At 52.2% G+C, this 10,814-nt stretch overlaps 2 protein-coding genes across 5 annotated transcripts in view; one reads left to right on the plus strand and one right to left on the minus strand.

Moving 5' to 3' along the window:
• The window catches only part of PHAF1 (phagophore assembly factor 1), a 29,969-nt gene extending 22,828 nt beyond the window's left edge, over positions 1-7,141 (plus strand). For 2 of the 3 annotated variants that reach the window (XM_077755541.1, XM_077755540.1), the window contains exons 10-17: positions 822-955; positions 1,431-1,514; positions 2,991-3,073; positions 3,458-3,501; positions 3,985-4,028; positions 4,180-4,238; positions 4,843-4,915; positions 5,670-7,141. In XM_077755541.1, the coding sequence (XP_077611667.1) occupies positions 822-955; positions 1,431-1,514; positions 2,991-3,073; positions 3,458-3,501; positions 3,985-4,028; positions 4,180-4,238; positions 4,843-4,915; positions 5,670-5,756 (608 nt within the window). In that variant the 3' untranslated portion in view covers positions 5,757-7,141. The remainder of the gene's footprint in view (positions 1-821; positions 956-1,430; positions 1,515-2,990; positions 3,074-3,457; positions 3,502-3,984; positions 4,029-4,179; positions 4,239-4,842; positions 4,916-5,669) is intronic. The other variant, XM_077755542.1, reaches the window with a different exon arrangement.
• The window catches only part of B3GNT9 (UDP-GlcNAc:betaGal beta-1,3-N-acetylglucosaminyltransferase 9), an 8,676-nt gene continuing 4,596 nt past the window's right edge, over positions 6,735-10,814 (minus strand). For both annotated transcript variants that reach the window (XM_077755544.1, XM_077755543.1), the window contains exon 2: positions 6,735-9,169. In XM_077755544.1, coding sequence (XP_077611670.1) covers positions 7,929-9,143 — 1,215 coding nt within the window. In that variant the 5' untranslated portion in view covers positions 9,144-9,169 and the 3' untranslated portion in view covers positions 6,735-7,928. The remainder of the gene's footprint in view (positions 9,170-10,814) is intronic.

Consider the following 10,814-nt stretch of genomic DNA (forward strand, 5'->3'; position numbering starts at 1 on the left):
TTCGAGGTGTGCGTGTGCGTGCGCGCGCGCGTGTGTGTGTGTGTGTGTGTGTGTGTGTGTGTGTGTGTGTGTGTGTGTGTGTGTGTGTTTAACTTGAACTGTTAGAGTCAGGGTTCAAAGATTCTTCCCAAAGAAGAAACTTTGGGCAGACTGGGTTTTCTTATCCTCCCACTTTTCTGGTTTGTTGTTTTTGAGTGTTAGTGGGTCTATCGGTGTTTGTAGAACTAGGGATGAGTTAATGGATGTTTCACTCTTGGCTTTTTTATAGTGTTTTCTTCTTTAGGTCCAGTCTGTGGTTGGAGGTTACCTTTGAGAAGCCCCTCTTAACATGAATTCTTGTATCTTGTCAGGACCTAGAAAGTGGCAAGAGATAGCACCTCATTCTGTACTTCCATAGCACCTATGCTGCTGTTTATTGTACCACAGTTGTGTGGTGTGGGATTGGGATCTTCACACCATGAGCTCAAACATGGACAGACACTGCACTTGTTTTGCTCAGCATGTTTCCTCAATATCTAACAAAGTGCCTAGCCCATGGTAGTCAGTAAGTAAATATTTGGTGACTGAATAACATTTCCAGAGCTCCACATCACTTTTGTGGGATTGAGTGAGTCTCTGGGATTATTTCAAGTAGATAGTGATCTCTCCTAACGTTGTAATCTGTGTGACCTGGTATTTCCACTTGTACGCAGTCTTGCCCCTCAGCCGGAGCTAATAATGCAGCATGCAGTCAGTGGCCTCTCTGGGACCCCGTGGGCTTTAGACTGCAGCATCTCAGGCCCTGGCTGGGAACCTGACCACCTCTCCCTTCTTCTCTGCAGGTTGTGGACCTGGCCTATTAGCAGATGCCAAGATGCGAGTATTTGAACGTTCAGTATATTTTGGTGATTCCTGCCAAGATGTTCTTAGCATGCTAGGCTCTCCACACAAGGTCTTCTATAAGTCAGAAGACAAGGTAGGGGAAATGTGTTTATAGAGTTGAAAAGGCAGTCTCTTTCTTTTTTTTTTTTTAAAGTAAACACTGCCCCCAACATGGGGCTCTGACTTGCAACCCCAGGGTCAAGAATCACATGCTGTACTTACTGACTAATCCAGTCAGGCACCCCACTTTTCTTTTTTAATTGATATTAACGTAATATCAAGTAAGTATAAATTATTTATTTTTCCATAGAACCTGTTCTGTTAAAGTTGACAAAGAATTAAATTGAAAGCTCTTATCTGATCCTGTTGATCAGATTGTCCTGCCTTTTCTTGAACACCAGGGCTTAGTCTCTAGTCAGCCAAAGCTGGCTGTGTTATTCACCAGCAGCAGGGACTCTGACACTGTTGCTCACCCAATAGCTTAATGTTATACACAAAACACAATTTGTAGACTTTCAGTTAATCCAAGAGCTGTATTAAGGGGTTGGGTTTTATTTTTTTCCCAACAGATGAAAATTCATTCTCCTTCCCCTCATAAACAAGTTCCATCCAAGTGCAATGACTACTTTTTTAACTACTTCACTCTTGGAGTGGTAAGTTCTGATTCCTTAGAGAAATGTTTGATTTCTGTGGTGGTGGACCATGCACCTGGGCATACCCTTGTGTACACAGGGAGCTTGTGACCATGCCTGCCTGCAGGAAAACTAGCCCCAGTGGGCTTTGCCTAGTGCTGCCTTGCTGGTACCCCAGAGTGGACCTTCCCTGCCACCAGGATTGCTTAGAAACACCAGGTTCCCTGGTATGTCTGGCTTCTTTATTGAGGGAAGCATGCTGCACAGGTGGAGGCTGTGGGAGTCTTTCTGGTTAACCTATTTTGGGATCTGCCCATTTCTAGAACACAGGACCCTCTTCTGGAGTCACAAAATACGGAGACTAAAAAAAGGTCAAAGGCCACGGGAGTGTGCTTATGTATTCTTAGGGGATCACCCTGAGGCATTGCTATGGCCCTGTGCTCTGGATGTAAGGTGCTGAATGGAGTTGGTGGCCACTATCGGTGCTGACAGTCCTGCTAGTAGATGGGATGTCTGTGTGAGAAGTTGTGTAAACCCTGCCCTACAGGATACATCTCTTAGGGAAGGGCTGGCCTGAACCTTGGGTCTCCTAACCTTTGAGCGAACAAGGCCTCAGGTCCTGAAGCAGCAAAGAAAAGGTAGATTCTGAAGAGGGAGAGAGAAGATACTGGGTCTGCCAATGTGGAAAAAGACAGAGAAGCCAGGAGTAGTAGGGGAACGGCAGCAGGATCATAAACTCTTGAGGTAGGACAGAGGCAAAGGGAACGGCACTTTGTAAACTGAACCTCTTAAGGTCAAGGGCCAGTGATGATAAGTGACAAGGAAGATGGAGGAATTGACCCAGCCCGAAAAGGACTTAATGTAGCTAATGTAGGCATGGAGTCAGAGGGAACTTGAGGGTCACAGGTCTGAACAGTTGTCAGAGTGTGTAACTGGGAAGGATGTGGTAAATAGGAGGGAGTGTTCAATGGGCAGCATCAACTCCAGGTCTTGAGTCCTGGCCAGAGGCTGGATCTTCACTTCCAGGGGTTGCTGGTTCTCATAGAGAGGGCCTAATGGAAGCCAGAAGGGTCTGGCTGGTCATGGCATTCAGAGTAATTAGGTTCATTGAGGCTCTGAAATGTCAGGTGGTCCCTGAATCTTCTTGGTGACCTTTAAGCCAAAATCTGTGTTGGGTTAGAGTTTTTAATCAAGTGCTTGTTAGGAAAGATCTCCCTGATAGGTTTGAGTTCCCAAACGGTGGGAGCTTTCGCTCACAAGCCTGCTCAGCCTGCTGCTACAAAGTTTGGAATGGGAGACCTGCAGATGATTGGGTCCCCCCTTTACTGAAAATGTCCAGTTAAAGGCTCCTTGCCTCAGCTGTCCCCTTGACTGTTGTTTGGGAGAAAGCTGTTGTTCAGAGGCATCTCTATTATGAAATGGCCTCTCTGAGTTGGACATGACCTTGCCCAAACTCAGTAACTTTCCCTACTTGGAAATCCTTGTTTTCTATCCCAGGATATCCTCTTTGACGCAAATACACACAAAGTGAAGAAGTTTGTCCTACACACCAATTACCCTGGGCATTATAATTTTAACATGTGAGTATACCTGTACCTGCCCCTCCAGAACTGAGCTTTGCGCTGAAAATCCCCAGTAAAAGAGAGCTTGTGGCTTTGAATGTTCACTAATTTGTCCCTGAATTCTTATAGTTTTATGGGAAGTGAACATTTCCTGTGTGTGTTTGTTCTGTTCCTGGTACAGTGTCCAGTACCTTTTATCTCTCCATTTGTACCCATTTTACAAATCGGGAAATAGGTTCAGAGAGCTTGGGATCTTATCGAAGATGACAGGGTCTTCAGACCCCAGAGCCAGGGCTTTGAGGGATGGATTCATTGTTTTTCCTGGGGTGCATGGTTGAGATGCACAGATGGTCAGGCCTCTCATGGGGCCCAACCTTTCACCTATCTGACTTCTCTCTCTAGTTATCATCGCTGTGAGTTCAAGATCCCACTAGCAATAAAGAAAGGTGAGTCGTGAATATCTTCCGAGTAAGGAAAGGGTTTTGGAAAGTTAGTCTCTCGTGATGAGAAGAGACCATGATCCAAACAGAAATGCTAGTAGGTGGGTTTATGGAGCCTTTGTCCACCTGCTTTGCCCATAGCCTCAGCTCCTAAGGATTGGGCTCTTTGTTCTAGTCTGTAGTCTCCTGAAGGTTCTAAAGGTCTTTTCTTATGACCATGGGACTGCTAGTCTCTGAGTGGGGTTTGGTTGTCTCTGTCGGGGAGAGTTTCCTATACATGATTATCCAGGTGCTTCCAGGTCAGTCTTGTGACTGCTGTCCATCTGCTGGTTCTCTACCCTCTTCCATTCAAGAACTCTGAAATAGCCCATCTGCCTTCCCTTTGTACTCTAACCCCAATGCACAGAGTGGCCAGGTTTGGATTCTGCCTAGGACTGGGGTCACAGGTACCCTAGGCCAGCTACCAACCCACCCTGTGTTTCTTTTCAGAAAATGCAGATGGTCAGACAGAAACATGCACAACTTACAGCAAGGTGAGCTCTTATTTTCCCACCTGATGTAGCCCCAAAATGAAGTGGGTGTGAGCCCATCGGCAGTCTGGGGCCCACATCCTCTGGGCCAGCCATTGGTCACAGGCATGGTTAGGTCTCCACTAAGCCCTTGCCACCTCCATCCCTTTTGCAGTGGGACAATATCCAAGAGCTCCTGGGCCACCCTGTGGAGAAGCCTGTTGTCCTGCACAGGTGAGCGGGAGGTTACTGTCTCTAACAACCTCATCCTGCTCCTCACAGCCCAGGTGGCGTAGGGAGTCTAGCGGTGCGTATGGCTTAGAAATGGCAGAAGTTGCTAGTGTTGCCACAGACATTATTTCCTGCCCCCATCCTGCATGTTACAACAGAGCCAGCTATTCTGCATGTTTACCTGTACGAGGGAGGTTGTGCCCTGTGGATAACTCCCCTCCAGCTACCTCTAGGTAGAGGGGCCCTTTCACCCCTAGTTATTCAGAAAGTGAACGAGTTTTCACTGGCTGTCCTGGCTCTTTTTTCCCATCAGAATATCCACAGGCTGTAGCCCACAGCTTTGTACCCAGTTGCCATGCTGCGTGTGGCCTCTCCTTCCTAACTTCTTGCCACTCCATTCTAACTTCGTAATAACCTCCTGCGCACCACTGGACTCTGTAGGATTCAGAGCTTGCATAAGACCTGTCACCACCCTTGGGACCTCAAGGGCCTGTGTGGGAAACAGATAAAACCATGAGAGACCACTGGACAATAGCTCCCATCCCAAAAGGGACTTGATGGCCTCAGCTTTTGTCTACCCCTCTAATTCTGGCTTCCCTGGCCTCAGGTCCTCCTCCCCAAACAACACCAACCCATTTGGCTCCACATTCTGCTTTGGTCTTCAGCGGATGATCTTTGAGGTAAGCCCTGGGGGTTAAGGGGCTGGTGGCCATGGCAGGGATAGGCAAGTGATGGAGAAAGGTTGGGGAGGGCCTGACAGCTCTCCTGGGTGAGTTAATCCTTCCTCAGTAACCCTATCTGCTAAGAATCTGACCTACCCACATTTAACAATAAGGGTTCAGAAATTATGTTGGGGAAATTTGGGGTCATGGAGACTAAAGCAGTGGTCTATATCCAACAAGATGAGAGGTGACAGGGATCCCACGTATTTGAGATTGTAAATACAGTAGGAAAAGGAACCCTAGGGGGCAAGTGGGGCTCACCACAAGAGTGTTGGGTGCCTTTGGATGCCATATGAAAGAATATGCTATGGGTAAGTGGTTATAGAGGCCCCACTGGTTTGGGAGAGGAATGGGCTGCCCCTGTTTTCCCTTTGGTTGCTATACCCAAATAACTTCACAGGCCCCTAGCAGTTCCAGAAGGACTGGATAGATAGGTATAGTGAAGTTTATGTATTTTATGAAGAACAGGCAGTTGCTGGGCCAGAGATGAGCTCTAGCATGAGTTGGGGGTATTAAGGGATCAGCCCACCCCTGTGTGCAAGTGTGTTGTACACATCACAGTCCACTGTGCACAGGAGTGGCTTCACATCCTTTCTGTGTAGTGACAGCTCCAGTACTAGCCTCACTGGTGGTTTTTGTGGATCTGATTGCCTGTTCTGCCTGCATCCCTTCTTTTCCTCCCCTTTGATTCCTTGTCCTCTACTCACACCAGGTCATGCAGAATAACCATATTGCCTCCGTGACCCTGTATGGCCCCCCCAGGCCTGGTGCCCACCTGAGAACAGCAGAGCTCCCCTAAAGACATCACCGCCCATGCCCCTCTGCCCTGTGGAGATGTGCATCGCATCCTATTCAGCGGGCCTCCATGTGCCACCCTGTGGGTTTTCTTGGACACCCTGCCAGTGTTGAAGGGCTGTTGTGATGTTCTGAGGTGGGGCTCAGACTGGGTGCCCTGCTATGGATTGAGAGGCCCAGATATTCCTCTGTCCGTCCTCAGCTTGCTGGTGCCAACAGAGGACACAGACTGCAAAGAGAAGCACAAACTCTGAGCCTTGATACTTGGACCCCGGAGACCTCGACTAACACATAAGGAGGCAGGATTCTTTCTCCCCTGCCCCACACACATTGGGAAAAGTTGGGACTCTTTCTGTAGCTGAGGTCACAGGCACCCAGGACGAGGATGAGGTCCTGCCTTTGGCCCATTGTTGCCACGTGACCCTTAAGGCAAGCAGGTAGCATGTCCATAGTACTTGGTTGCGACTTTTGCACTACATCCACTTTAGTTACTTGATGAGGTGGCTGTGGCCAAGGTGGCCCACCTGCCCTTCCCTGTTTCGTCCTTGCACGTGCTCCCTACCAGGCCCAGTAGGCACACCCATTTGGTCGAAACACAGCTTTTTACCATCGAGGTATGTGCCCGGGCCCTGTTCCTACCCCTCTTGGAGCCAGCCTTCAAGGTCGCCTGTGCCCCCACTCTTCCCCAACCTGGCTGGCAGGCTGCATGTTTCCATCCTGTTTGCCTCTTTTATTTAATGCCAAAGTTTTAGCCAAAGACATCTTCCTCCTTTTGTTGTTTTAGCATTCTGTTCTGCACTGTGGGCTGGCTCTCTTGCCCCAAGCCTGGGCAGTGTCCCCTGGCCAGGCCTACTCATGGTTCAAGGCCTGTGGGGATTCAAGGAAAGCTGGGCTGCTGAGTCTTTTCATGGGTCTTGTTAAGGAAAGTAGCATATGTGCTTTAAAAATAATCCTTTTGAAAAGAATTGAGAAGAGAAATGTATAATTTTATCCCATTTTTAATATTTTGGTCTAGCAACTTGTGATACATAGATGACAATTTTGTGAGTTTTTCAAATGTGTGTACATATTTTTGTAAATATGACTCTTTTGTAATTAACTCATGTACAGCCTCATCCTGTAGAGTTTAACAATGAATGTGCAGGGGACCTGCCCCAGGCTCCTAAGTGATTCCTGGGCTTACAGCCAGGCTTGTGTGGCGCTCCCATAACTCTGTGACTGACTGGTGTCTTCCTATTTGGACTGTGGCCTGGCCTGAGACCCCACTCCCCACCCCCACCCCATATATATCCCACTGTTGGGGCAGCCAGGACTATTCCCATCCTCCTAGAATAGGGGAACTTTCTTCATGCCCTACCCATACCCCTCCAATAAAGACCTACGCCCTCAGCAGCTGCTCACCATGTGCCGTTGCTGGGATGTTTGTACTAAAATAAACATGGGGGTGTTGATTTTTGAGAAAGTTGGTGGTTGAAGAATATGGCAAGTTTTATGGTGGAGTCATCTTCGTTTCCTTGGCTCCTCTGAGTGGGGCAGCACAGCCTCTAGTTAGGAGACTGGCATTGTTGTGTGGGTGAAAGTTCTTCTGCAGTGGGGAGACTCTAGGTAGGACCATACACTCAGTTGTCCCTGTGTGCCTCTGTCTCTGGTGTTCCAGCCAGACCAGGGCCCAGGAGGGGATGGCATCAGGAAAGGAGACTTCAGAAGATCTAAAGATCTTTCCAGGGCTGAAAAAGGCACAGGTGGGAAGCAAAATGCCTGCCAGTTCTGTGAGGTCTGAGGCCGGCCCTCACAACCTCCTCAAGCCTTGAAAAAACCCTGCATTTGCAGCCTTCTAGGGCTTCCAAACCAAGGACTATGGCTAGATTACATGAGCCTCTACCACCATCCATCCCAGCTCCCAAAAACCTACTTGGTAGTAGGAGGACCAAATGTGTCCCTGTTTGGCAGAGCCCGGTGCTCTTTGGCCTCAGCCCTGGCTGTCTCAAAGGGCTACCATTCGATTTGTTCCATGCCAGCAGGAGCCAAGCACAATCTTATTTTCTTGGGGCCCTGTGGAGGCCAAACTCCTGGTGAAATGGGGCTAGATATCTCTTCTGCCTCTGGGAAAGAACTACATACACGGCAATAATCATCCTGGATCTGAGTGAAGGGGATCTTGGGGCCATGAAGGTGACTAGGAGTCCCACTGGAAAGAGCCAGCAGCGGCAGGCCAAGGACGCGCACAGGATGGACCGTGGGGCCCATTCAGCAGGCGCCACATAAGCCAGATGTCAGCCGCCGAGAGCCCGTGCACTACAACTAGCTCCCGGTAAAAGCAGGGGTCAAAGGTGCTCAGGTGCGGCGCGGCTGAAGGACGAGGGATGCCAAAAGTGCGGAAAGCAGGGTGAGGCTCCGGTGTGAGCCGAAGACGCTGTAGACACATGCCCAGAAAGACGTCGTCAATGGGGAAAAGCTCAACCTGTGCACAGGCACCAGCCAGGCGACGCAGTGTAACCCCTGAAAGCACAAAGCCGCCACCACCAGCGTATGCAGGGTAGGCGGGCAAGCCGTACACAGCCTCCGGGATGTAGTATTTGCTGGCCCGCGCGCGGATTGGTCGCGCCTGCACAATCACGTCACCTGCAAGCAGGTCCTGCTCCGGGTCCCGCGGCGCCAGGAACTCCAGCAGGTTTCCCACGTGCACAAATACATCTGCATCGCCCTTAAAGACGAAGCGCACTTCGGGACAGTAGGTCGAGGCCCAGGCCAGGAAGTGGATCTCCTTGAGCGTTAGGTTGAAGAAAGTGTCGTCAAAAGCCCACAGTAGGATGTCCGCGTACGCGCGGCTCTCCGCACGCAGCAGAGCTGGCCAGTGGGTTCGCGTGCCCTCCCCCTCCGCGTCTGCCCCGTCAGTGCTCGTGCCCCTGGGCACGCCCAGCAAGAACACGCGGCGCACGAGCGCCCCCTGCACACGACCCTCAGCACCCCACGTCTGGCGCACGGCTTGGCGCCGCTCGAAGTCCGCCGCCACGGACTTGACTGCGATGAGCAAGTCGGGTCCACCTTCAGGTGCGCCATCTCCTCGGCATTTGTGTGGCTGATTAATGAGCAGGGGGAAGCGCCGCTGGTCCTTGGCGCGTAGGTAGCGGCCAAAATCAAAGGGTCCCGTGGGTGTGGGCGGCTCCGGTGTGTCCCCTTCGTAGGCCAGAGGGGCGGGGGCGGCGCCTGCGTCCGGTGCCTGGAAGACTCGGAGGCCCGGGGTAGGCGCTGCCCCTACTTTCTCTTGAGCTCGGGGAGCGCTGGTCGTCGGGGCCGCGCCCTCGCGCTGTGTGTAGAGCAGGAGGCCGAGGGCGGCGCCGAGGAGCAGCGTGAGCGACGCGTCCCCGCGTAGGCGCAGCCTCCGCCTCATGTCCGCGTGGCTCACGCCCCCGCCCCCTGCGGAGAGACTCAGTCAGGGGCTCCCGATGTGGAAGCCAGCGGTTGGTGGGGGGGCTCCCTTTAACGCTCTCCCCAGGGGAGGGGGCTGCGACTACAAGCGGAGGGTCTCCGCTACCAGCCATTCATCCCTCTCCGGCGTTTTCCTGTTCCCGGCCGTGGCACACACTCCCGCTCCCCGACTGGGATGGGCACCCTGAAGGGGTTGGAAGTTCCCCCCTAATAGCCAATTCCACCCCTCAACGCCGGCCCAGGACGGTTCCTCAAGGCCGGGAGCCTCGGAGCCTCGGCCCCATTCCCCGGCCCCCCCTCCCCCGNTGAAGGGGTTGGAAGTTCCCCCCTAATAGCCAATTCCACCCCTCAACGCCGGCCCAGGACGGTTCCTCAAGGCCGGGAGCCTCGGAGCCTCGGCCCCATTCCCCGGCCCCCCCTCCCCCGCCNACGTGACCCTCCAGCTGTGCGCTCCCGGACATCTGGATTTCAGCTCCGCCCTGGCGTCTCCGGGAGCGCTGTCTCCAAGTGGGGGACTAATCGCTGAGAGGGATCCCCACAGGCATCTCTCTGGGAAGGCCTGAGAAGGTGGGTTCTGGTCTGGGCGTGGGCCCAAACACCCCAAATCTGCCTTTATGCGGGGGCAGGAAGAAACATTAGCGTCTCTGGTTAATCTCCACACCCCCACCCCTGCGGAGTGAGGCAGGGGCTTGGCTGGTAGGAGCCCCGGACAGACGGGTCCCAAATCCCTGAGGCCCGGCATCTTGGGCATCTACTTGGCCACTATCCCAGGCTATCCTTGGAAGATCCTCTCCTCAGCTCACCAGCAGCCCTGGTTCGACCAGGCAGGACCTATAAATTGTAAATGGCCCCCCGGGCCGTGGCTGCCTCCTTACTCCTGATTCTACTATGGCCCCCGCCCCCACCTGCCAACACACATACACACCTAAGACAGGTCAATCATTTCTCACAACTCTGGTAGCAGCTCCCATTGCTCATGCCCAGGTGGGGACACTGCCCTTCAGGAAATTAAGTGACTTGCCCAGGATCATATAAGCAGAAAGTAAGAGCTTTGCCCCAGGTCTTCTGGAATTCAGTCTGGAACTCTTTCCTCTGCCCTCCCTTGCCCTCTCTCTCCATCCATTCACTAGGATACAGGACAGGAAGCCTACCCCATCTGCTTTAACTTCACAGTGAGCATTTCAGTCTGTTTCCCCAGAGGCACCTCTTGGGCCCCCTGGTCCCTAGTGCCCCAAGTCAGCATAGCCTGCTGCAGGCAGAAATAACCAAGCCTGGGTCACTGCAGGCCAGGCCGGACTGGCAGGAATGGTTCAGCTTGGGGGGTTCCTGAAGTAAGCCAATGAGCAAAGGGTTTGATCTGGGACCCAGGTGGGCAGAGAGTTGTTCTGGAGATTGAAGGCCCCATCTCAACAGACCACCCCACCCTCCATCCAGGTGACAAAAGCTGAAACTGAAGTCCTTTACTCTCACTCATCCAGTGTCATTAGGCCTGTTACCTTTCATCTTAAGTTGCTCCTAGTGTTCATCTCTTCCCTCCATCTCTGCTGCCGCTGCCCTAGCCTGCACCTTCTCTCTCCTCCCCTCCCCTCTCTCCCTCCGCCTCCCTCCCCTTCTCCCTCCTCACCAGCCTCCT

The sequence above is a fragment of the Crocuta crocuta genome, unplaced genomic scaffold (genome assembly GCF_008692635.1).
Source record: "Crocuta crocuta isolate KB4526 unplaced genomic scaffold, BGI_CrCroc_1.0 scaffold152, whole genome shotgun sequence".
Lineage (NCBI taxonomy): Eukaryota > Metazoa > Chordata > Mammalia > Carnivora > Hyaenidae > Crocuta > Crocuta crocuta.